At 42.6% G+C, this 27,969-nt stretch overlaps 2 protein-coding genes and 1 long non-coding RNA gene across 3 annotated transcripts in view; 2 read left to right on the plus strand and 1 right to left on the minus strand.

The window, feature by feature from the left end:
* LOC127907882 (mucin-5AC-like) overlaps positions 1-3,658 on the plus strand; it is a 28,603-nt gene extending 24,945 nt beyond the window's left edge. The window contains exons 4-5 of the mRNA XM_052464338.1: positions 1,477-2,524; positions 2,566-3,658. Coding sequence (XP_052320298.1) covers positions 1,477-2,524; positions 2,566-3,658 — 2,141 coding nt within the window. The remainder of the gene's footprint in view (positions 1-1,476; positions 2,525-2,565) is intronic.
* Positions 3,640-9,339, plus strand: LOC118381916 (mucin-2-like). The gene is made up of 4 exons (XM_035768795.2): positions 3,640-7,379; positions 7,510-7,574; positions 7,739-7,884; positions 8,441-9,339. Exons 1-4 carry the CDS (start codon positions 4,044-4,046, stop codon positions 8,797-8,799), a joined length of 3,906 nt encoding a protein of 1,301 aa, XP_035624688.2. The 5' UTR covers positions 3,640-4,043; the 3' UTR covers positions 8,800-9,339.
* A 12,266-nt stretch (positions 9,340-21,605) lies between these two features.
* Positions 21,606-27,722, minus strand: LOC118381917 (uncharacterized). The gene is made up of 2 exons (XR_004825207.2): positions 27,287-27,722; positions 21,606-22,221 (listed from the first exon to the last, which is right to left on the minus strand). It is a non-coding gene; the product is annotated as an uncharacterized LOC118381917 (long non-coding RNA).
* Between the last annotated feature and the right edge of the window lie 247 nt (positions 27,723-27,969).

Raw genomic sequence — 27,969 nt, forward strand, 5'->3', positions numbered from 1 at the left:
CTGCACAAACAACAACCACAGCTGCAGAAACTACCACAGCTTCCCCCAAACAACCACAGCTGCACAACAACAACCACAGCTTCTCCCACAACAACCACAGCTGCAGAACACAACCACACCAACACACAGCTGCACAACAACAACCGAAGTGCTGGCCTCAACAACCACAGCTGCTCCCACAACAACCACAGCTGCCAAACTACAACCACAGCTTCTCCCACAACAACCACAGCTTCTACAACCACCACACTGCCACCAACCAGCTGGCCCACAACAACCACAGCTGCTCCCACAACCACACAAACTTCTCCCACAACAACCACAGTCTGCCACAACAACCACAGTTGCAACAACACAGCTGCAGCACAACAACCACAGCTTCTGGCCTCAGCTGCTCCACAAAACCACAACTGCACAAGCAACAGCTTCTCCCACAACAACCACAGCTTCTCCCACAACAACCACAGCTGCTCCCAACAACATTCACACCACACTTCTCCCACAACAACCACAGCTTCTCCCACAACAACCACAGAATCTCCCACAACAACCACAGTTGCAGCTACAACCACCACAGCTGCAGCAACAACAACCAAAGTGCTGGCCTCAACAACCACAGCTGCTCCAACAACAACCACAGCTGCAGCCAAACTACAACAACAGCTTCTCCCACAACAACCACAGAATCTGCCACAACAAACAACAGCTTCTCCCACAACAACCACAGCTTCACCCACAACAACCACAGCTGCAGAAACTTCTCCCACAACAACCACAGCTTCTCCCACAACAACCACAGCTTCTCCTCCACAACAACCACAGCTGCACCAAACGACAACCACAGCTCTCCCACAACAACCACAGCTTCCCCACAACAACCACAGCTTTGCAGCTACAACAACAGAAACTGCAACAACAACAGCACTGGCCTCAACAACCACAGCTGCACCAACACAACCAAGCTGCACAGCTGCCCACAACAACCACAGCTTCTCCCACAAATCTCCCACAACAACCACAGTTGCAGCTACAACCACCACAGCTGCAGCAACAACAACCGAAGTGCTGGCCTCAACAACCACAGCTGCTCCAACAACAACCACAGCTGCTACCACAACAACCACAGCTTCACCCACAACAACCACAGAATCTCCCACAACAACCACAGTTGCAGCTACAACAACCACATCTTCCCCCACAACAACCACAGCTGCACAAACGACAACCACAGCTTCTCCCACAACAACCACAGCTTCTCCCACAACATTCACAGAATCTCCCACAACAACCACAGTTGCAGCTACAACCACCACAGCAGCAGCAACAACAACCGAAGTGCTGGTCTCAACAACCACAGCTGCTCCAACAACCACAGCTGCACAAACTACAACAACAGCTTCTCCCACAACAACCACAGAATCTCCCACAACAACCACAGTTGCAGCTACAACAACCACAGCTGGCCTCCAACCACAGCCTCCACAACAACCACAGCTGCACAAACGACAACCAAAGCTTCTCCCACAACAACCACAGCTTCTCCCACAACATTCACAACTTCTCACACAACAACCACAGCTTCTCCCACAACAACCACAGAATCTCCCACAACAACCACAATTGCAGCTACAACCACCACAGCTGAAGCAACAACAACCGAAGTGCTGGCCTCAACAACCACAGCTGCTCCAACAACAACCACAGCTGCACAAACTACAACAACAGCTTCTCCCACAACAACCACAGAATCTCCCACAACAACCACAGTTGCAGCTACAACCACCACAGCTGAAGCAACAACAACCGAAGTGCTGGCCTCAACAACCACAGCTGCTCCAACAACAACCACAGCTGAACAAACTACAACAACAGCTTCTCCCACAACAACCACAGAATCTCCCACAACAACCACAGTTGCAGCTACAACCACCACAGCTGCAGCAACAACAACCGAAGTGCTGGTCTCAACAACCACAGCTTCTCCAACAACAACCACAGCTGCACAAACTACAACAACAGCTTCTCCCACAACAACCACAGCTGCACAAACGACAAACACAGCTGCACAAACGACAACCACAGCTTCTCCCACAACAACCACAGCTTCTCCCACAACAACCACAGCTTCTCCCACAACAACCACAGCTTCTCCAACAACAACCACAGTTGCAGCTACAACAACAACAGCTGCAGCAACAACAACCGAAGCTCTGACCACAACAACCACAGCTGCTCCAACAGCAATCACAGATTCTCCCACAACAACCACAGCTTCTCCCAAACAAACCACAGCTTCTCTCATAACAAACACAGCTTCTCCCACAACAACCACAGTTGCAGCTACAACAACAGAAGCTGCAGCAACAACAACCGAAGCACTGGCCTCAACAACCACAGCTGCACCAACGACAACCACAGCTGCAGAAACTACAACAACAGCTTCTCCCACAACAACCACAGCTTCTCCCACAACAACCACAGTTGCAGCCACAACAGCCACAGCTGCAGCACAACAACCACAGCTGCTGGCCACAACAACCACAGCTGCACCAACAACAACCACAGCTGCTCCCAAACCCACAAAACCACAGCTTCTCCCACAACAACCACAGCTTCTCCCACAACAACCACAGAATCTCCCACAACAACCACAGTTGCAGCTACAACAACCACATCTTCCCCCACAACAACCACAGCTGCACAAACGACAACCACAGCTTCTCCCACAACAACCACAGCTTCTCCCACAACAACCACAGCTTCTCCCACAACATTCACAACTTCTCACACAACAACCACAGCTTCTCCCACAACAACCACAGAATCTCCCACAACAGCCACAGTTGCAGCTACAACCACCACAGCTGCAGCAACAACAACCAAAGTGCTGGCCTCAACAACCACAGCTGCTCCAACAACAACCACAGCTGCACAAACTACAACAACAGCTTCTCCCACAACAACCACAGAATCTCCCACAACAACCACAGTTGCAGCTACAACCACCACAGCTGCAGCAACAACAACCACAGTGCTCCTCACATCAACCATAGCTGCTCCCACAACAACCACAGCTGAACAAACTACAACAGCTTCTCCCACAACAACCACATCTGCACAAACAACAACCACAGCTTATCCCACAACAACCACAGCTTCTCCCACAACAACCACAGCTTCTCCCACATCAACCACAGCTTCTCCCACAACAACCACAGCTGCACAAACGACAACAACAGCTTCTCCCACAACAACCACAGCTTCTCCCACAACAACCACAGCTTCTCCCACAACATTCACAACTTCTCACACAACAACCACAGCTTCTCCCACAACAACCACAGAATCTCCCACAACAACCACAGCTGCACAAACTACAACAACAGCTTCTCCCACAACAACCACAGAATCTGCCACAACAACCACAGTTGCAGCTACAACAACCACAGCTGAACAAACTACAACAACAGCTTCTCCCACAACAACCACTGAATCTCCCACAACAACCACAGTTGCAGCTACAACCACCACAGCTGCAGCAACAACAACCGACATGCTGGTCTCAACAACCACAGCTGCTCCCAACAACAAGCTGCACAAACTACAGCTGAACAAACAGCTGCACAACACAACCAGCTTCTCCCACAACAACCACTGAATCTCCCACAACAACCACAGTTGCAGCTACAACCACCACAGCTGCAGCAACAACAACCGAAGTGCTGGTCTCAACAACCATAGCTGCTCCCACAACAACCACAGCTGAACAAACTACAACAACAGCTTCTCCCACAACAACCACTGAATCTCCCACAACAACCACAGTTGCAGCTACAACCACCACAGCTGCAGCAACAACAACCGAAGTGCTGGTCTCAACAACCACAGCTGCTCCAACAACAACCACAGCTGCACAAACTACAACAACAGCTTCTCCCACAACAACCACAGCTGCACAAACGACAACCACAGCTTCTCCCACAACAACCACAGCTTCTCCCACAACAACCACAGCTTCTCCCACAACAACCACAGCTGCACAAATGACAACCACAGCTTCTCCCACAACAACCACAGCTTCTCCCACAACAACCACAGCTTCTCCCACAACATTCACAACTTCTCCCACAACAAACACAGCTTCTCACACAACAACCACAGAATCTCCCACAACAACCACAGTTGCAGCTACAACAACAAAAGCTTCAGCAACAACAACCAAAGCTCTGACCGCAACAACCACAGCTGCTCCAACAGCAATCACAGATTCTCCCACAACAACCACATCTGCACAAACTGCAACAACAGCTTCTCCCACAACAACCACAGCTTCTCTCATAACAACCACAGCTTCTCCCACAACAACCACAGCTTCTCCCACAACAACCACAGCTTCTCCCACAACAACCACAGTTGCAGCTAAAACAACCACAGCTGCAGCAACAACAACCGAAGTGCTGGCCTCAACAACCACAGCTGCTCCAACAACAACCACAGCTGAACAAACTACAACAACAGCTTCTCCCACAACAACCACAGCTGCACAAACGGCAACCACAGCTTCTCCCACAACAACCACAGCTTCTCCCACAACAACCACAGCTTCTCCCACAACATTCACAACTTCTCACACAACAACCACAGCTTCTATCACAACAACCACAGAATATCCCACAACAACCACAGCTTCTCTCATAACAACCACAGTTGCAGCTACAACCACCACAGCTGCAGCAACAACAACCGAAGTGCTGGCCTCAACAACCACAGCTGCACAAACTACAACAACAGCTTCTCCCACAACAACAACAGCTTCTCCCACAACAACCACAGCTTCTCCCACAACAACAACCACAGCTGCTCCAACAACATCCACAGCTGCACAAACTGCAACAACAGCTTCTCCCACAACAACAACAGCTTCTCCCACAACAACCACAGCTTCTCTCATAACAACCACAGCATCTCCCACAACAACCACAGCTTCTCCCACAACAACCACAGTTGCAGCTACAACATCCACTGCTGCAGCAACAACAACCGAATTGCTGGCCTCAAAAACCACAGCTGCTCCAACAACAACCACAGCTGCACAAACTACAAAAACAGCTTCTCCCACAACTATAGCTTCTCCCACAACACCCACAGCTTCTCCAACACCAACCACAGTAGCAGCGACAACAACAAGAGCTGCAGGAACAACAACCGAAGTGCTGGCCTCAACAACCACAGCTGCTCCAACAACAACCACAGCTGAACAAACTACAACAACAGCTTCTCCCACATCAACCACAGCATCTCCCTCAACAACCACAGCTTCTCCCACAACAACCACAGCTTCCCCCACAACAACCACAGCTCCTACCACAACAACCACAGCTTATCCCACAACAATCACATTTGCAGCTACAACAACAAGAGTGGCAGCAACAACAACCGAAGTGCTGGCATCAACAACCACAGCTGCTCCAACAACAACCACAGCTTCTCCCACAATTACCACAGTTGAAGCTACAACAACAAAAGCTGCAGCAATAACAACCGAAGTGATGGCCTCAACAACAATAGCTGCTCCAACAACAACCACAGCTTCTCCCACAACATTCACAACTTCTCCCACAACAACCACAGCTTCTTCCACAACAACCACAGCGTCTCCCACAACAACCACAGCTGCAGCTACAACAACAAAAGCTGCAGCAACAACAAACGAAGCGCTGGCATCAACAACCACAGCTGCACCTACTGCAACAACAGCTTCTCTCACAACAACTACAGATGCAACAACAATTCCTGCAACAACAACAATGGCTTCAACAACAACAGCAGCTCCAACAACAACAGAAGCCCCAACAACAACACCAGCTGCTACTACAACAACCACAGCTGCACCAACGACAACCACAGATTCACCTACAGCAACAACAGCTTCTCCCACTACAACCACAGCTGCACCAACAGCAACAGCAGTTCCCGTTACAACTAGAATGGCTCCTTCAACAACAGCAGCTTCAACAACAACCCCAGCTGCTCCCACAACAACCACAGCTGCAGCAACAATAACAGTAGCTCCACCTACAGCAACCACAGATGCTTCCAAATCGACCTCAGCGTCACATTCAACAACCACTGCTGCCCCTACAGCAACAACAGCTTTTCCCACAACAACCACAGCTACACCAACGGCACCAATAGTTAATGTTACAACAACAATGGCTCCAACAACCACAGCAGCTCCAACAACTACCCCTGCTGCTCCCACAACAACCACAGCTACACCAACGGCAACCACAGAATCACCTACAGCAACAACAGCTTCTCCAACAATAACCCCTGCTGCTCCCACAACAACCACAGCTTCATCAACGACAACGACAGATTCACCTACAGAAACAACAGCTTCATCAACAACAGCCACAGTTGCACCAACGGCAACAACAGTTCCTGTCAAAACAACAATTGCTCCAACAACAACAGCAGCTCCATCATCAACTCCAGCTGCTCCCACAACAACCACAGCTGCACCAACGACAACCATTGCTCTACCTACAGCGACAACAGCCACTTCCACATTGACCTCAGCTTCACCGTCGACAAGCACAGTTTCACCTACAGCAACAACAGCTTCTCCAACAACAACAACAGCTGCACCAACGGAAACAACAGGTCCCGTTACAACAACAATGGCTCAAACAACAACAGCAGCTCCTACATCAACCCCAGCTGCTCCCAAAACAACCACAGCTGAACCAACAACAACCACAACTCCATCTGCAACAATCACAACCACATCAGCTCTTGTTACAACTACAGTGACTCCTACAACAACATCAGCTTCAACAACCACAGCTGCTCCCACAACAACCACATCTTCACAAACTACAACCACAGCTCCAGCAACAATGACCGCAGCTGCTCCCACAACAGCCACAGCATCATCTTCAACAACCACAGCTGCTGCTACTGCCACCACTGCCGCCCTCACAATGACGACAGTTTCTGCCACAACAACCACAGCTACTCACACAACAACCACAGCTGATCAAACAACAACCCCAGCTGCTGTCACAGCAGCTACAACTGCACCAACGGCAACCACAGCTCCACCTACAGCGACAACAGCCACTTCCACAATGACCTCAGCTTCACCTTCGACAACCACAGCTGCTGTAACTACCACAGCTACAGCTGCACCAACGTCAACTACAGCTGCTAAGACAACAACATCTGTTTCCCCAACCACCGCATCCACAAACCCTCCAACGTCAAATGAAGGTGTGCTTATTCTAAAGTTCCGGATGGACCGTATGTTTATGGAAGCCTACAAAGATTCAAATTCCTTGGATTACATTACTTTGGCTTTAAATGTCACAACTGAGGTAAAAGTTTATCATTAATAGAAATATTGAAATGGACATTTACAAACATATCTTGCTTGAGAGTTATTAGTATCTAGTACACATTTGTTTGTCCTTAAAATACTCATTATGCCCTCATATCTTTTCACAGTTGACTCGAGGATACAACAATATATATCCTGTGATCTTCCTCAGATGCATCATCATCAGTTTCTGGTATGTTGACTTTCTTTTTGGTCCACATTTATGCAACTTACTTGCTGCTAGAACAAGTGTGTTATTTCCGTTTACCATTATTTAATAGTACTAACACTACTACAACCAATAATAAATAACTTTTCTCCCATTTCACATACATTCTACTTCTTTGATTTTTTTAGGCCTGGATCTGTGGGTGTGACAACCAACTTGATCTTCACGAATCAGTCTGTGGTCCCTAACGTTACAGATGCAGTGGAATCCCTCAAGACATCCATCAACACGTCCACAGTTTTCTTAGATGTTATTCCTGGCAGTATCAAAGCTGGTAAGGATGAATCTTAACACAATATTTAGGGAAATTCATACAGTACAGATGATTTTTTGAAGCAATATTCCCGTCCGTGACACCATGTTTTTGTTGCTTTTTATGCTTAAAGCTTATTTACCAGCTCTGGTTTCATCAGTTGTGACCAAATTACATCATACTTGAATACTTTATCTCATTTAAAGGTCTATCTTTTATTTCAAAACCATTTCAATCATGGTAGTCTCTTATAAGACTATCTTTACCCGTAGATGTGAGCAAAAATGATTCTGGTTCTCTGGTTTTCATCACTGATTATTTGAATCAGGGATGGGCAACTTTGATTGAGTTGGGGGCCACAAAAAAACGTGAGAGGTTGCAGTGGCTGGTGGGTCTTCATAACCACATCCCACATTTGCCATTAAAGCAAGGTTGCTGCAAATCTACAGATTTTGCCATGGGACGGAGATATAAAATGTGAAGTTTTACATCTTTTATATTTTTGCAAGAAGATAGACTTTGGGGAAGGCTTTGCAGAGGCTTTTAAATGGTCCAAATCTGATTTTTTTTCTTACAGAAATCCGGAACTCCCCGACTAATGCTACTACTACTGATAAGACTAATGATACGACTACTCCTATGACTAATGCCACGACTACTGCTACGGCCACTGCTACGACCACTGCTACGACCACTGCTACGACCACTGCTAAGACCATTGCTACGACCACTGCTACGACCACTGCTACGACCACTGCTACGACCACTGCTACAACCACTGCTACGACCAGTGCTACGACTACTGCAACCACCACGCCAGCAGCAGCCACGAAACCTACAGAGGGTTCACATACAGGCAGCAGCGCTATGGGAAGAAACAGACCTCAAGAAATGGTCACTTTACTACTTGCTTTAATGCTGATCTATTTCTTCTGAACAGAATAACTCTAGGACTCAATTAAACCCATTGAGTATAAGCTATTCCACAATAAAGGCATATCTAACTTCAGCTATTAAGATTAAGAGATGTTAAGAAACATGTTAAGAAACTAAGCTAACACTAGCTTAGTTAAAGTAATTGCTTATCATTATGATTATGTTTAAAACTGTTAGTCTATTTTGTTTTGTACAAAATTGACCTCAATAGAAAATAAATCACTAAATAATGCTGGTAATGTGATGAAGCTAATTCTGCTAATGCCAGAAACTGAATTATTGTGTGAATGAAAGTAAATGTGTTGTGTTTTGATATTTAATATTTATATTTGTTTTAGTATATCGCAATAGCTTATGAATAATGTAATATAATATTAAGAAATTAGTATCATATGATATTAACTCATTATATTAGAAAATTATCTTCAAAAACTTATTCAGTAATATATATATTTTCCTCCTTACTGTAACCCAACTATTGGCGTACATTGAAATATTTGGAAATTACTTTGAAAACACTTGAATAAATAATGCCATACACATTTTTTGAAAGAAGTCATTTTTTTCATTTCACTTCACCAATTTGGACTATTTTGTGTGTGTCCATTACATGAATTCCAAACAGAAATCAATTTAAGTTACAGGTTGTAATGCAACTAAATAGGTCAAAAGCCAAAGGGGATGAATACTTTTGCAAGGCACTGTACAGCCTCAACAACCACATCTTCTCCGACAACAATTACAGCATCTACAACATCCACAACAGTTTCCTGTACAACAACCATAGACAGCCTGACAACAACCACAGCTGTTCCCAAAATAACCACAGATACAACCACAACAACCACATTTTCTCACACAACAACTACAGCATCTCCCAATACCTCAACAGCTTCCCCTATAACAATGACAGCTCTTCCCACAATAATCACAGCTGCTGCTACGACAACTACAGCTGTGGCTTCAAAAACAATAGCTGTCTCCACAACAACAACAGCAGCTGCTCCCACAACAAATACAGTTTCCCCTAAAATAACCATGATAACAGCTGTGTCTACAACAACAACAGCAATCCTGACAACAACAACAACAACAACCACATCTGCACAAACAACAACCACAGCCGCAGATCAGACAGCCACATCAGTCCCTACAAAAACCACAGCTGCTCCTAAAACAACCAGATGCACCCACAACATCCACGTCTTCTCCGACAACAACCACAGCTGCTACCAACAACAACCACAGTCGCAGCTTTGACAACCACAGCCGTCCCCGCAACAACAATAGCTGCTCCCACAACAACCACAGATGCACCCACAACAACCACATCTTCACCGACAACAACTATAGTAGCTCCGACAACAACAGTCATCCCCACAAAAACAAAAGCTGCTCCTGCAACAACCACAGCAACACCCACCCAACCACATTTTCTCTGACAACAACTACAGCAACTCCCATAACCTAAGCTTCCACCACAACAATATCAGCTGTACCCATAACAACCACAGCTGCTGCTGTTACGACAACTACAGCTGTCCCCACAACAATAAAAACAACAACAACAGCTGCTGCTATGATAAAAACAGCAGTGACTACAACAACAACTGTCCTCCTCACAAAAACCACAGCTGAACCCACAACATTAACTGCTGCGACAACAACCACAGCTTTTACTGACACAACCACATCTGCATCAATCGCAGCTCCGACAACCACATCCGTCCCCACAAATTTACGATACCTGGTACCCGGTCACAAATATGTAACATTTGAGAAGATTAAATATTTTTCACCATTCGAAGCCGCCCCTATTACCCCCTATTAAAGCTGCAATATGTATTTTTTTGAGCGACCCGAACAAAAAATAGCTCTGTCATTCTCATTGAAAGCAAGTCTTAGAGGCGGTAGATCTGTTCTGTGCGTGCTATTTCTATGCTTCCTCTTCTTAAGTTTAGTTTTTGCTTCTTTTACAGCAGCTTTAAACAGATGTAAATACAATATGTTTGGTTATGGAAAATATATATTTAACAGCAGTTTAGATGGCCCAATGATTCTCTACACTAAACTTGCTTGTTTTGCCACATGTCACATTCTGTCCATCGTTCGTATGTGTTTTCCTTGTTTTAGTGTTGGTCAGGACGTGAGCTGGGTGGGCATTCTATGTTGTGTGTCTGGTTTGTCTATTTCTATGTTTGGCCTGATATGGTTCTCAATCAGAGGCAGGTGTTAGTCATTGTCTCTGATTGGGAACCATATTTAGGTAGCCTGTTTTGTGTTAGGTTTTGTGGGTGATTTTTCCGGTCTCTGTGTTTGCACCAGATAGGACTGTTTAGGTTTTCACTTTTCTTGTTTTGTTTAGTCTGTTCAAGTATAGTCGTCTTTATTAAAAACATGAATAACCACCATGCTGCATTTTGGGCCGCCTCTCTTTCACCAGAAGAAAACCATTACACCACATAAACAGGAAGCTGAACTTCAAAACAGGGCATCCCTATAAGGTCACGATTGGATGTGTGAAAGGATGGATAGCTAGTCAACGGGGGATCGCAGTAAACAGGGGTGATATGATTTTTTGAGGGCTGTATGTAATGCTTTTCTATGGAGGAACGCCTTGTTGTCTGTGGGGCCAAGTTTTCATTGTGAAGAGTTCCTTTCACATGTTCAGATTTAGGCTTGCGTTCATCGGAAGAGTCTGCTGAACGATCCCATGCATGTTTTGTTTCTAGCCTCAACCATTCTGCCGATGTCATTCAAAAGCACATAAGACTCGAGGTCAGGCTTGTTTTAAAAAGGTCATACCAAGGATCATTTGAATTTTAAGGCCCCTTGGCATATAACCAAAAAATATATACATTTTTTTTATGAAAAATGATTTGGGGCCTTACTCCTATTAGTATTGGTCATTTTGTAAATGTGTATAATTTTATGGAACTACCACATGTGCCAATCTCATTGAACATCAAATGATTAGAGATACACAGTTTTCACTCACCATGCGTCATTTGTGTAATGGTCATGTGAGGTGAAAAGTGTCATATTTTGGGATGTTTGTTTGTTTGACCTGATGAAGTTCCGTTCCAGGTCAAAATGTTGTCAATAAAGTGGTGAATTGGGAGCTTTGACAGTGTGCGGACCTTCTTGTTCTTTACTGCTATTAGCCCATACAAACGCGTTGAATAACAGATTTACTACAAGGAACGACAGATAGGCCCAAAAATGATCTAACGGAAGTGTCTGTCGTATATCTGGAAGCATGAGAAACATCAGTAAACATTTGTAATTAACCTCTTATTTTTGGCACTAAACAGTCTCCATATACAATGCATTCAGAAAGTATTCAGATGCCTAGAGTTTGATTGGAGTCCACTTCTGGTAAATTCAATTGATTGGACTTGATTTGGAAAGGCACACACCTGTCAGTATATGGTACCACAGCTGACTGTGCATGTCAGAGCAAAAACCAAGCCATGAGGTGGAAGGAATTGTCTGTAGAGCTCCTAGACATGATTGTGTTGAGGCACAGATCTGAGGAAGGGTATCAAAAAATGTATTTTCAGCACTGAAGTAATCCAAGAACACAGTGGCCTCCATCATTCATAAATGGAAGACGTTTGGAACCACCAACACTTTTCCTAGAGCTGGCCATCCGGCCAAACTGAGCAATCCAGGGAGAAGGGCCTTGGTCAGGGAGGTGACCAAAAACCCAATGGTCAGTCTGACAAAGCTCCAGAGTTCCTCTGTGGAGATGGGAGAACATTCCAGGTTTGACAACCATCTCTGCAGCACTCCACCAATCAGGTCTTTATGGTAGAGTGGACGCCACTCTTCACTAAAAAGCACATGACAGCCCACTTGGAGTTTGCCAAAAGGCACCTAAAGAACTCTCAGACCATGAGAAACAAGATTCTCTGGTCTGATGAAACCAGGATTTAACTCTTTGAACTGAATCTCACGCATCCCTACGGTGAAGCATGGCAGTGGCAGCATTATGCTGTGGGACTGTTTATCGGCGTCTGGGACTGGGAGACTAGTTAGGAGTGAGAGGAAAGATGAAAATAGTCAAGTACAGAGAGTTCATTGATGAAAACCTGCTCCAGAGCGCCCTTATTCCCTTTCCAATAGGACAACAGCCCTAAGCACAAAGCCAAGACAACACAGGAGTGGCTTATAGACAAGTCTCTGAGTGGCCTAGTTTGAGTGGCCTAGACAGAGCCTGGACTTGAACCCTATCGAACATCTCTGGAGAGATCTGAAAATAGCTGTGCAGCGACAGTCCCCATCCAACCTGACAGAGCTTGAGAGGATCTGCAGAGAAGAATGGGAGAAACTCCCCCAAAAACAGGTGTGTCAAGCTTGTAGCGTCATATCCAAGGAGACTCGAGGCAATAATCATTGCCAAAGGTGCTTCAACAAAGTACTGAGTAAATGGACTGAATACTTACTTAAATGTAATATTTCATTATTTTTATTATATTCATAAATTCACAAAAAAATTGAAAAACCTGTTTTTCTTTGTCATTGTGGGGTATTGTGTGTAGATTGACGAGGGGGAAAACTATTTAATCCATTTTAGAATAAGGCTGTTAGGTAACACACCTGGAAAAGGTCAATGAGTTTGAATACTTTCCGAATGCATTGTTGTTATATAAAAGTAGAGACAGCGATCGTAAATGTTATATCATAAACTGCAGTTGAGGAACAATGGGAAAGACATTCCTCTTTGAAAGTTGATAAACTTGTATCCCCACTTTTAAATTGCCCATGAATGTTTTGGTACACATACTGGAGAGCTCCTCTTCTACACCTATTCAGCATCGGGCGGCAGGGTAGCCTAGTGGTTAGAGCGTTGGACTAGTAGCCGGAAGGTTGCAAGTTCAAATCCCCGAGCTGACAAGGTACAAATCTGTCGTTCTGCCCCTGAACAGGCAGTTAACCCACTGTTCCTAGGCCGTCATTGAAAATAAGAATTTGTTCTTAACTGACTTGCCTAGTAAAATAAAGGTAAAATAAAATATAAAAATCATTCACACCCTCTTAAGCATTAGCCCCTCCCATCTCTTTAAGGATTCACATGTGAGGACATGTTAAACAGAGCGAGTAAGGTAGTGTTGTAAACAACCAAAGATTTCAAGACTAAAAGTGGTGAAAGTTGTAAGGAACAACTCCAGGTATAAATACACTATATCTTGTCTGTGGCCTATATCCTAATCTGACTTTGGTGCAGGTAATGTTGTTCTTCACATTATCGTCTCTGGTAAACAGACTATATAAAATAAATGTGTATTTTATTTGTCACATGCAAATAATACAGAAGGTGTGAAATGGTTTAGTAGCAATATAAAAACTCTAAAGTGTCAAGATCAAAATATTTACAAAATATGGATTTAATATGGATTTAATGTCAGCAATTGTGAAAAACTGAGTTTAAATGAATTTGACTAAGGTGTATGCAACCGACTTCAACTGTATTTTAGCGTGTATACACAGCCTTTTCAAAGTTAGCAATGTATGTAAAAAACAGACTCTGAAGTGTTTTCAGTAGTAGAGTTGTGTTTAGTTGTTTATGGTTCCAAACATACAGTGTATTCAGAAAGTATTATCCCATTCTTCTCTCCAGATCCTCTCATACTCTGTCAGGTTGGATGAGGAGCGTCGCTGCACAGCTGTTTTCAGGTCTCTCCAGAGATGTTCGATAGGGTTCAAGTCCGGGCTCTGGCTGGGCCACTCTAGGGCATTCAGAGACTTGACCCGAAGCACTAACTTGGCTGTGTGTTGATGTCCTGTTGGAATATGTACCATCGCCCCAGTCTTGAGCACTCTGGAGTAGGTTATCGTCAAGCATCTTTCTGTACTTTGCTCTTTTCATCGTTCTCTCGATCCTGACTAGTCTCCTAGTCCCTGCCTGTGAAAAACATCCCCATAGCATGATGCTGCTGCCACCACCATGCTTCACTGTAGGGATGGTGTCAGGTTTCCACCAGATGTGACACTTGGCTTCATCAGACCAGAAAATCTTGTTTCTCATGGTCTAAGAGTCCTTTAGGTATCTATTGGCAAAGTCCAAGCGTGCTGTCATGTGCCTTTTCCTATGGAGTGACTTCCATCTGGGCACTATACCATAAAGGCCTGATTGGTGGAGTTCTGCAAAGATGGTTGTCTTTCTGGAAGGTTCTCCCGTCTCCAAAGAGGAACCCTGGAGCTCTTTCAGAGTGACCAGCGAGTTCTTGGTCACCTTTCTGACCAAGGCCATTCAACCCTGATTACTCAGTTTGGCCGGGCGGCCAGCTCTATAAAGATCTTGGTGGTTCCAAACTTCTTCCATCTAAGAATGATGGAGGCCACTGTATTCTTGGGGACCTTCCATGCTGCAGACATTTTTTGGTACCCTTCCTCAGATCTGTGCCTCAACACAATCCTGTCTATACGGCTATACGGACAATTCCTTTGACCTCATGGCTTGGTATTTGCTCTGACATGCAGTGTCTACTGTCGGACCTTATATAGACAGGTGTGTGTCTCTTCAAATCAAATCAAATCCAATTTTATTGGTAACGTGCACATGGTTAGCAGATGTTATTGCGAGTGTAGCGAAATGCTTGTGCTTCTAGTTCTGACCGTGCAGTAATATCTAACAAGTAATCTAACAATTTCACAACAACTATTTTATACACGCAAGTGTAAAGGAATGAATAAAAAAATCTACATTTAAATATATTGATGAGCGGTGGTCGTGCAGCATAGGCAAGATGCAGTAGATAGTTTAGAGTACAGTATATGCATATCAGATGAGTAATGTAGGGTATGTAAACATTTTCTAAAGTGTCATTGTTTAAAGTGACTAGTTATTACATCCAATTAGTAATTATTAAAGTGGCTAGAGATTTGAGTCAGTATGTTGGCGGCAGCCACTCAATGTTAGTGATGGCTGTTTAACAGTCTGATGGCCTTGAGATAGAAGCAGTTTTTTCTTTCTCTCAGTCCCTGCTTTGATGCACCTGTACTGACCTCGCCTTCTGGATGATAGCGGGGTGAACAGGCAGTGGCTCGTGTGATTTTTGGCCTTGATGATCTTTTTGGCCTTCCTGTGACATCGGGTGGTGTAGGTGTCCTGGAGGGCAGGTAGTTTGCCCCCTGTGATGCGTTGTGCAGACCTCACTAGGCAGTGAAACAGCCCGACAGGATGCTCTCGATTGTGCATCTGTAAAAGTTTGTGAGGGTTTTTAGGTGACAAGCCAAATTTCTTCAGCCTACTGAGGATTAAAGAGGCGCTGTTGCATCTTCTTCACCACGCTGTCTGTGTGGGTGGACCATTTCAGTTTGTCCGTGATGTGTACGCCAAGGAACTTAAAACTTTCCACCTTCTCCACTACTGTCCCGTCAATGTGGATAAGGGGGTTCTCCCTCTGCTGTTTCCTGAAGGCCACAATCATTTCCTTTGTTTTGTTGATTGTGTGGTTATTTTCCTGACACCACACTCCGAGGGCTCTCACCTCCTCCCTGTAGGCCGTCTCATCAATATTTTTAATAAAGCCTACCACTATAGTATCGTCTAGTTAACCTCTTGGAACCACCCCCCCACCGGATCCGGGATAATTGTCATCAACTACGCTAAATAGCATAGCGCAGCGGTCAAATAATCCGCTGCGGATTATTTATTATTATTTATTATTATCATGAAATCACAAGTGAAATATAACGAAACACAGCTTACCCTTTTGTTAATCACCCTGTCATCTCCGATTTTGGTATTATGCTTTACAGCGAAAACAATACAAGCGTTTGTGTAAGTTTATCTATATATTAACAAAACATTATGTACACCTAGCGGCAGGTAACTTGGTCACAAAAATCACAAAAGCAATCAAATGAATAGTTTACCTTTGATGAGCTTCGGATGTTTCCACTCACGAGACTCCCAGTTAGACAGCAAATGTTCCTTTTGTTCTTTTGTTTTTTTATAACCAAATACCTCTGTTAGTTTGATGCGTTATGCCTAGGAATCCACCGGAAATAGCGATCTTGACAACACAGACAATCATTCCAAATTATATCCATAATATCAACATTTACATGGCAAACATTTTTTATAATCAATCCTCAAGGTGTTTTTCAAATATCTATTCGATAATATATCAACCGGGACAGTTGCCTTTTCACTAGGACCGGGAGGAAAAATGGCTACCTCTCTGTTTAGCGCAAAAATCACACTGAGAGCCAACAACTGACCAGTTACGCAATGTGAACGTTTACGCTCATTCTTCAAAATAAAGGTCTGAAACTACATCTAAAGGCTGTAGACACCATAGGGAAGCCACAGAAAAATGAATCTGGATGATATCCCTTTCAATGGGCAATAGGGATGCATAGAAAGACAAGCTTTTCAAAATAAGAGTCACTTCTTGATTGGATTTTTCTCAATATCTCAGTTCTGATATACTCACAGACAATATGTTTACAGTTTTGGGAACAGTTTTATATCCTAAGCTGTCAATTATATACATATTCTAGCATCTGGTCCTGAGAAATAGGCAGTTTACTTTGGGAGCGTTATTTTTCCAAAAATAAAAATAGTGCCCCCTAGCTTCAAGAGGTTAAATCATGTCCAATCAATTGAATATACCACAGGTGGAGTCCCATCAAGTTGTAGAAACATCTCATAGGATGATCAATGGAAACAGGATGCAACTGACGAACTGAAGTCTCATAGCAAAAGGTCTGAATACTTGTGTAAATAAGGCATTTCAGTTCTTTATTTTTTATTAAATTATTTAACATGTGTACAAACCTGTTTTCACTTTGTCATTAAGGGGTATTGTGTGTATTTTTCAATTTTAGAATAAGGCTGTAACGTAACAGAATGTGGGAAAAGTCAAAGGGTTTGACTACTTTCCGAATGCACTGTATGTCATTTTCTTAATTCATCTAGTGACTAACCCATCTATGACAGCATAGTGTTGAATTATTATGCTAGCTAGTCTTGGGTGCTAGCCTGGTAGGAGTTACAGAAGAGACAGATGGGATGAAAGTAACACAATGTAAACTGATGATCTAGAATAAAGCAATGTTTAAGCACAGGCCATTGTCTTCTCTAGTTCATAATGCATTTACAATGTTAGGAAAATATCAACAAGTGACTGATGTTTGACAATTATATATATGACATCATTAGACTTATGCCTAAATTGACCTAATAGATACTTTTTTATTTAACCTTTTTTTTACTTGGCAAGTCAGTAAAGAACAAATTCTATTTCTAATGATTGCCAGCCCCAGCCAAACCCTAACCCGGACGATGTTGGGCCAATTGCGCGCCACCCTATGGACTTACAATCACGGCCGTTTGTGATGCAGCCTGGAATTGGACAAGGGTCTGTAGGGACACCTCTAGCACTGAGATGCAGTGGATTAGACCGCTGTACCACTCGGAAGCCCTTCTCACATAAGCTTTCATCAGCAGGTTATTGGTTAAAAATATATATCTTTATCATTAAGGGGGTCAATAACCTTATGTCAAGCCAAGGAAATGTGAAAATCATGATGAGTTTCCTGTTTGTGAAGAGAATAAAGCAGTTTATTCTATCAAGACTTGAGGAGTGCACATGACAAGGACAGCTGGAGCGCACCTAATTGGTAGGGCTAAGCATGAATAGTCATTGAAAATGGTGAAAAATATCTCCTACTTCATTCCCATTAAAGTGAGATGAGAAAATAATGGTTAATATATCTATTTAGTCATCCATAAGTGCACAACATTGCATGTTGATGCGTGGTTAAATTAAAAACAGAAATGCCTTCTTTACATAGGTATACAGACCCTTTGACGTGATAAATCACGGAACATGAAAACATAGCCTGGCGCATCAAAATAACCACATAACAATAAACAATTTCACACAAAGACATGGAGGGTAACAGAGTGATAAATACATGCAGTGTGATGAGGAAATGTAAACCAGGTGTGCAGGGAACAAGACAAAACAAATGGAACAATGAAAAATGGAGCGGCGATGGCTGGAAACCCGGTGATGCCGACCGCCGAAAGCCGCCCAAGCAAGGAGAGGAGCCGACTTCAGCGGAAGTAGGGACACCTGTTTCCTTTGGTAATCCTTGAGATGTTTCTAAAACTAGATTGGAATCCACCTGTGGTAAATTGAATTGATCGGACATGATTTGAAAGTCAAACAACTGTCTATATAAGGTGCCACGGTTGTAAGAGCAACAACCAAGCCATGAGGTGGAAGGAATTGTCTGTAGATCTCCGAGACAGGATTGTGTTGAAGCACAGATCTGGGGAAGGGTACCAAAACATGTCTGCAGCATTGAAGGTCCCCAAGAACACAGTGGCTTCCATCGTTATTAAATGGAAGACGTTTGGAACCACCAAGACTCTTCAAGGAGCTGGCCGCCTGGCCAAACTGAGCAATTGAGGGAGAAGGGCCTTGGTCAGGGAGGTGACCAAGAACCCGCTGGTCACTCTGAGAGAGCTCCAGAGTTCCTCTGTGGAGATGGGAGAACCTTCATGAATGACAACCATCTCTGAAGCACCAATCAGGCTTCTTGACAGCCCGCTTGGAGTTTGCCAAAAGGCACCTACAGGACTCTCAGACCATGAGAAACAAGATTCTCTGGTCTGATGAAACCAAGATTGAACACTTTGGCATGAATGCCAAGCGTCACATCTGGAGGTAACCTGGCACCGTCACTATGGTGAATCATGGTGGTGATAGCATTACGCTTTGGGGATGTTTTTCAGCGGCAGGCAATGGGAGACTAGTCAGAATCGATGGAAGGATGAACAGAGCAAAGTACAGAGAGATTCTTGATAAAAACATGCTCCACAGTGCACAGGACCTCAGACTGGGGTGAAGGTTCACCTTCAAACAGTTAAACGACACTAAGCACACAGCCAAGACAATGCAGGAGTGGCTTCCGGACAAGTCTATGAATATCCTTGAGTGGCCCAGACAGAGCCCAGACTTGAACCCTAACGAACATCTCTGGAGAGACCTGAAAATAGCTATGCAGTGACACTCTACATCCAATCTGACAAAGCTTAAGAGGATCTTAAGAGGATCTTCAGATATGCTTCAACAAGTACTGAGTATAGGGTCTGAACACTTAGGTAAATGTAAAAATAAAATAAAATATCATCCTTTTTAGAATAAGGCTGTAACGTAACAACATTTTGAAAAAGTCAAGGGTTCTTCCCGAATGCACTGTAATTTAGCAATTACATTTACTTTTGATACTTGAGTATATTTAAAACAAATTTATTTTAGGATTTTACTCAAGCAGTATTTTACTGTGTGACTTTCAACTTTTACTTGAATCATTTTCTATCATTGTTCTTCAATTCTTTACTTTCTGTCAAGTATGACAATTGGGTACTTTTTCCTTCACTGCTCCCCAAATCCTACAGGTATGTTTAATAGTGGGTGAAATGCAAGACTGACCATTACAGTAGCCTTTGCTTCCAGAGTAAACCTCAATCTGCTGATTACTCAGCATGAACGTTCCAGACTGATGGTACAGGTGTAGTCAATTTAACCACCTCAACTTTTAAGATCAATAAAGACATTTATCGAGATTCAAGGTGATGGAGGTTCTTGTTTCTTATCATTTGCCATCCAACATATCACCTTGGATTTTTTTAGCTTTCAGCTAAAAGCCAGGACAGGGCGGCAAGTAGCCTAGTGGTTAGAGTGTTGGGCCAAAAACCGAAAGGTTGCTGTATTTAATCCCAGTGCTGACAGGGCACAAATCTGTTGTTCTGCCCCTGAACGAGGCAGTTAACCCCACTGTTCCACGGTAGGCTGTCATTGTGAATAAGAATTTGTTCTTAACTGACTTGCCTTGTTAAATAAAAATCTAATAATAATTCAAGCTAAGCAGGGTTGGGCCTGGTCATATACCTGGAACAGGAACTCCCTAGAATAATACAGTTGTTGTACATGGAAGTTGTGTTGGAGGGCCAGTAGAGGACACTCTTCTCTAAACTAAGGTTACCTCAATGGACCTGCCATGCAAAAAGTATTAGTCCGTATACCCTTTGCACTTCCAGACATGTGGTATACGCTATACTGATAGGTCTAAGCAATATGACAAATTCATATTGAAAATCAGAGCTACTACCATATTGCTTACTAATTACACATTCTGGACTCCCAAACAACATTGCAATGGCTATTTTTGTCATCCCCACCTTAAAATTGGCACAAATACTGTAGTTCTCACCTCCCCACCGTGACAGTAAATTTGTTGCTACCATTCTGGCCCAAAAAGGATGCCTTCGCATCACCATGGTGAGCGGTATAAATCGCTTTATTCAGAAAAGTGCAATGTTTATCTTAGTGCTATATTAAGCTAGTCATTTAAACATCCCTACCACTGAGAGAGGACGAATTTGATGATTGAGTATACATCTTGATGCTGTTGTTAAAACACCTCACAGATTGGTTGAATTCAGTTGTTTTCTTTTTTGTAAAAAATAAAAATTCTCTGCCAGAGTGATAATGAACAGATTAATATCATTTTTGTTGGCTATGATTGAATTGATGCTGTTGAACAACCACAACATACCCTTGATTGATCGCTAACAATTTAATGAGCTGAAAAACCTTATGGTTGACATCAGGTGAAATGTAGAGCTCATTTTCAATCAATGTTTGATACATGTTTGTGTGACTATGCATTGATCAGACAATTATTAGTGACTTCTCGTAGCTGCATGTCTAAGATCCTATTGGTGACATTTTTTGTAGTGGAAAAGAATTGGGAAGAATTGTAGTGGAAACATACTGTAAACTTTATCATAATCTCCAAGGGTGTTTTAATTAGAAACTTTATCAACAATGCATTATAAGGAGGCACTTATTTAACAAAATGTTAGTATACTGAGCAATACATGAATAGCATCTTTATAGCACACATTTATTGAAGACAATATTCAGATTAAGTTAGGACTGACGCTGAAGTAGAGAAGCAGGTACAGGGAGTCAAACATTTAATTGGAACAGACATGGAAACAAGACAGGAACAGCGTCAGCACACGGGTGTGTGACAATTAATGCTGAGTGCCAGGGAGGAAGAGCGGGAGCAGGCGTGACAGTACACCCCCCAGAGGTGCCACCTGGCATCCCACCTGGGCAAGCGTGACGGACTGCTCTGAAGCACCAATCGGGCGCTGGACAACCAGGCTGGGAGTGAAATCCCGAAGAACCGGCTAAGGGATAGGAGCCTGACGATCCAGCTGAGACATGAAGGCCTGTCAATCCCGCTGAGGCGTGGGAGCCCGATGATACGGTGGACGCTTAGCAGCCTGACGAGCCGGCTGGGCGTAAAAACCTGACTATCAGGCTGAGGCCTGACGTGGGATGGGCGCCTTCAGAGCCATCCGAGGCAAGAAACCTCTCGACGCTGAAATAGAGAAGCAGGTACGGAGAGTCAAATATTTAATTGGAACAGACATGGAAACAAGACAGAAACAGCATCAGGACTTGTGTATACAAGGACATATGACAATCAATGCTGAAGCTGGGAACAGAGCGGGGGAACAGAAAGATATAGGGGAGGTAATGACAAAGGTGATTGAGTCCAGGTGAGTTCCATAATCACTGATGTGTGTGATTGGGGAAGGCAGTTATGCCTAGGGCCCTTGAGGGCCAGGGAGGAAGAGCAGGTGTGACCGATTAAATCACGGTGTCAGATTATAATTATGTTCATGTTCATTTGGAGATTTTGTACAATTATTTTTCACCACAAAAATGTTTCATAATGTCTTTTAAACTCTGAGTACATACATTGCATCGGAAATTAAGCTTGTGGGGTAAATTGAGCCAAAAGGATTAGTTGAGCCACCGTTGTTTCAGGCATTCTGTTGACAGCAATAATCTCATGTGGATGCTGTAGTGTACCCATGTGGGATCGGGAACAACGGCTTTCACATGTGTTACCACTCCACTATGTCTTCCTGTCATGGCATTTGCGCCATCAGTACAGATACCAACATGAGCAGCAGCTATGTTTCGATACAATTCCTGTGAGAGAGTAACGGTTAATGTGATTGGATGTTAATTATTTGACTAGGCTATCTGTATATGACATTGTGTTATTTGAGTAATTGAAGCCCTGAAAAATACAACTACTTTTGATCCTGACTAACGCTCCAGTCCCTGCCGGTGACAAGCATACCCATGTCTCTGATTTTCAAGCAGATTTAAGTCTGGACCTAGACTAGCACCCTCAGAAACACTCACCACCATGTGGAAAACCATTTAGTAATTTGGCAGACACTCTTATTCAGAGTGACTATTACAGTTAGTGAATTCAGGTACGAGAACCACAACTCACAGTCATAGTAGTAAACCTTTTACCTGCCTCAGTCTTGTGAAGACATTCACACCAGTGTATGGATGCAACCCATTTGTTCATTCTAAATGTTCCATTGCTATACTGGCTGGCAGCATTCTTATCCCTTGCTTACAAGCTAGCCAACTACGGCTAACTTACAGTCACATCAAAAAGTGTAGCCAGAATAACAGCAAAGTATCGGCATTTGCATTTGTTTAAGCTGTTTTCATAGTGACCTTTACTTGCTTACATCCATAACGATGACCTAATCGCCTGGCATAGAAAATGTGCTCATTCGTCTGGACACTGTTGTTCAGAGGAGCTAGCGAACAACACAGCTAACATAATCACTTCAAACTGAAACTGGAAAGACTGCAAACTAGCTCCACCTTGTTTCATTTGACCTTTTCCAATTTACAATTCTTTATAAATATCCCTAAAATTATTTTGACTGGCTGAGAAACATTGCCTTTCTGGTCATCTCGTCCCGACAAGTTCATTAATATGGAACATCTTGAGATCTAATTTGAATATTGAAACAATGTTGCAAATGTCGGAGCGACAGAGAGTCCTACACAATCAATTAATCTTTGATTTTTTTGTGGGGTTTTTTGAAATTTAATGCACATTTCTATCATTTTCATTTTACTTACAAAGTATGGAGTAGGTTCATTTGATTAATTCATTGTTAGATTTAATTTTAAGGCTGCACAATGTGAAAACCTTGAAAAGGGTGTGAATACGCTTTAGGCATTGTATAATGAAAGATTTCTGCTTTGTCTGTTTTTCTTTCTTGATTTAACATAGTAAACTTCTTGATTGATTTGGCAGAGGTACATGAATGATTTTTTGGCCACAGGTTTACAAGATAATTTCATGTGATATTATTGGATTAGGAAACATTTCTCTAAACTGGTGCATAGTTTTTATTACTGTTTTTTAATTTCACATGAAATTCTGTCATATCTATTTTGTTGACAAAATTATGAAATATCGTAATGTAAAGGATTTTGTTTACTTTGTTTAAATTTGTTTATATTGTTTAATTTTGTTTCTAATTTCTGTTGATGGATTTGAAATGAGAAACGGTTATTTTTGAAGTTCAGATTTGTGTGTATAAAGTTTGCACATAAAAAACAATTGCGTTTAAATTGATGAAATGCACAAATACTATCATGACAATGAAATTTGTCGGATAATGATAACTCTTTCAAGTAACGCTATAAAATCTAAATCATAAAAAAATCCTTCTTACACGAAATTCAGTATCTTGCATGCCAATTTCCACTCACCTGAACTTCTTGAAATAATAAATAAAGCCCACATAAAATTAGACTCTCAAAGGGTCACAAAGTTATTGTCAGCCAGGTATACAGGTCCAAAAGTAGCGCATATCCTCACTCTATCACCTCACGATCATTACTGTCAGTATGGCAGGAGAACCCAGGTATGCTCAATATGAATCTCAGACCATATTTACAGCCTTAGTAATTACAATTGCTGATCAACTGGTTGGGTGGACTCAATGTCAACCCTTTTGTGTTGTTAGGCCCTCTTTATAAATGAGAATGTTTCTAAACATTACTACACCTTGGGAAATCCATCTACCCTGCCCCGATGTGCAAATACATCATCAGTGCCATCCACCTAAATGTTGTTTTTGTTCATTGTCTGATAGGAAAAGAGGTATCGGAATGATTTGCCTTACCAGTTATACCACAAGTCACAGATAATTGCTTTCTCAGAGACAGATGCAAATGTATCATGCAGAGGAGCACACCACAATGCATTCTTTCATACAATATGATAAAATACACCATATATACAAAAGTATGTCAGCCGCAGCCGAACAGACGCCTAAAATCGGCTAGTGTGGTGTAAAACTCGCAGCCATTGGACTCTGGAGCAGTGGAAACGAGTTTCTCTGGAGTGATGAGTCACACTTCACCATCTGGCAGTCCGACGGACTAATCTTGGTTTGGCGGAGGCCAGGAGAACACTACCGAATGCATAGTGCCAACTGTAAAGTTTGGTGAAAGATTGCTATGTTAGTACCGTGCACCTGGCAACCTTGGTTAGCGCGCACTGCGCCCAGCCCACCAGTGCGCGCTAACCAAGGTTGCCAGGTACACCGTGTTTCCTCCGACACATTGGTGGGGCTGGCTTCCAGGTTGGATGGCGCTGTGATAAGAAGCAGTGCGGCTTGGTTGGGTTGTGTATCGGAGGACGCACGACTTTCAACCTTAGTCTTTCCCGAGCCCGTACGGGAGTTGTAGCGATGAGACAAGATAGTAGCTATTAAAACAATTGGGGAGAAAAAGGGGTAAAAGAAAAATGCAGTCTAAACAAATGTTTGAAAATTTAGTTGTGTCATTCATTAAGTATATGTCCTATCCGACTTACCAAAAATATAGTTTGTTAACAAGACATTTGGAGTGGTTGAAAAACGAGTTTTATTTACTCCAACCTAAGTGTATGTAAACTTCCGACTTCAACTGTATATGTCAAAAAGTCATATCTGGATTCAGAATTTGTCAGGATAAGGTCATATCCACAAAACTCTAAATATGCATTGGAAATGGTCAGTATTCTGAAAAACGTGTCAAAAACGTACCATGTAAAGATATCCCCTTATATGGACCCTTTTTGCTGACTAGCTGTGGCCTGACCACTTACCTACCTGTTACCTACTATATAACACCACATACTGTACTATTTAAACCCCTGGCAGGATATCAGTAAGCTCTCCCAGAACGTGGTCGATCAGTCCTCTACAGAGCTCCAAAAGTCAAGATCTCAATATCAGCAGAACACTTATGAAAATAAAAATTACGAATTTGTAGTTACTCAAAAAGTGGTTACATGCATGGTATATAATATTTGGTTTGATGTGTTGAAAGGACATTAACACTTATATAGTTAATTCATTAGAAGTGTGCTGCCTGTCTGTCTGTCTGCCGTGCCATCAGAGGAGTAGACCTGTGAATAATATAAAGTGAATAAATGATTGCCACACTTTCATATGGAGGCCTAGTTCGAACCACAAAGTTGTAAACACAAAAAATGGCAAACAAAAAAGTGAAGCAGATAAATAGTTGGTAAATAAACGGCTGCTCTTCGAAATTTGAGACTGCTGTTGTTTTTAGGGAAATATCTGTCTATTTCGCCAAATATCTCATGTGTATATTTAGATTCAAATCGCACACCATTTTAATCAGGAGAATCTCATCTTTGTAATGATGTAAGGCTGGGCAGCGAGCTCTGTATCCAAACGCTGCACTTTGACCAAGGCAGAGAGGAAAACAATAACGTGATGTTTTAGTGCCTCGAGGACAATTCAAAAAGCGTAATAAGGACCTAATTACTGAAGAATGTGTTTGTTTTCTATGACCGTGCTTTTCTTTCGGCATGCATTTATGTTCTGGTTTGTGTATTTACTGTAATACTGAAATTCAGGGCTCATCTGTAAAAGAGACCATGGTCTCAATTTCAGCCCCAGATAAAATGAAGGTTGAATAAAAATAAATAAATAAAATATTTGCATGTAATGTGGAAGTGTCTTCAAATGTATTGTTTTGTGGAAAAGATCAGTGTCTTTATCCAAAATACATAGAGATGATGTAAGGGATCTCCTCCTCCTCTTCTGAGGTGGAGAAGCGAGAAGGATCGGATGACCAAAACGCAGCGTGTTAAGTGTCCATAATGTTTATTTTAAAGACATAAACTGAACACTACGAAATACAAAACAATAAACGTGAAATGAACGAAACAGTCCGGTGTGGCGACAAACACTGACACGGAAGACAAACACCCATAACCCAGAAGTGAAACCCAGGCTACATAAGTATGATTCTCAATCAGGGACAACAATTGACAGCTGCCTCTGATTGAGAACCATACTGAAACCGAACTGAAAAACCAACATAGAAAAACAAACATAGACTGCCCAAACAACTCACGCCCTGACCATACTAAAAAAAAGATAAAATAACAGAACTATGGTCAGATTGTTACAGATGATATGTCTTGCACTCATGTTGTGTTGCTGTTAAGCGAAAATACATCAATATCAATGAGATTACAACAAAAGATAGTGTGGCGAGCTGGCCTAACACTACAGAAAAATGCTTACCTTAAAAGGGATACTTTGGGATTTTGACAATGAGGCACTTTATCTACTTCCCCAGAGTCAGATGAAATAGTTTCTCAAAGTCAGTCCTGGGCCCCTCATAAATCCAAACACAGTACCTGATTATAACGCATTTGTCACGACTTCTAAGGCCAAGCCTCTCCTTGTTTGGGCGGTGCTCCGCTGTCGACGTCACCGGTCTTCTAGCCATCATTGATCCATTTTCCATTGGTTTTGTCTTGTCTTCCTACACACCTGGTTTCCATCCCATTCATTACCTGTTGTCTATTTAACCCTCTGTTTCCCTTCATGTCTTTGTCAGAGATTGTTTGTTACTCGTACCCACTTTGTTTATTGATTACATTTAGTGTTTGGAGTATGTTTCATTTATCGTTATTAAATAACTTCATTACACTCGGTTTGATTCTCCTGCGCCTGACTTCCCTGTACACACGACTGATTTTTTTGCACATTTATTGAAAATAAAAAGGAAATATCACATTTACTTAATATATTTTATTAAGTTTGCAAAATGTCTAACAACCCCTTTCACTTTGTCATTATGGGGTATTGTGTGTAGATTGATGAGGAAATACATTCATTTTATCCAATTTAGAGGCTGTAACATAACAACATTTGGACACAGTACTTTTTGAATACTTTACGAATGCACTATATGGAGGCAC

The sequence above is a fragment of the Oncorhynchus keta genome, chromosome 16, assembly GCF_023373465.1.
Source record: "Oncorhynchus keta strain PuntledgeMale-10-30-2019 chromosome 16, Oket_V2, whole genome shotgun sequence".
Classification (NCBI taxonomy): Eukaryota; Metazoa; Chordata; class Actinopteri; order Salmoniformes; family Salmonidae; genus Oncorhynchus; species Oncorhynchus keta.

What these genes read in the sequence shown, in the direction of transcription:
- LOC118381916 (XM_035768795.2), top strand. Translation starts at nt 4,044, where the DNA reads ATGACAACCACAGCTTCTCCCACAACAACCACAGCTTCTCCCACAACA. An exon ending in CTTTAAATGTCACAACTGAG is followed by an intron (nt 7,380 to 7,509) that starts GTAAAAGTTTAT and finishes ATCTTTTCACAG; the next exon opens with TTGACTCGAGGATACAACAA. An exon ending in TCCTGGCAGTATCAAAGCTG is followed by an intron (nt 7,885 to 8,440) that starts GTAAGGATGAAT and finishes TTTTTCTTACAG; the next exon opens with AAATCCGGAACTCCCCGACT.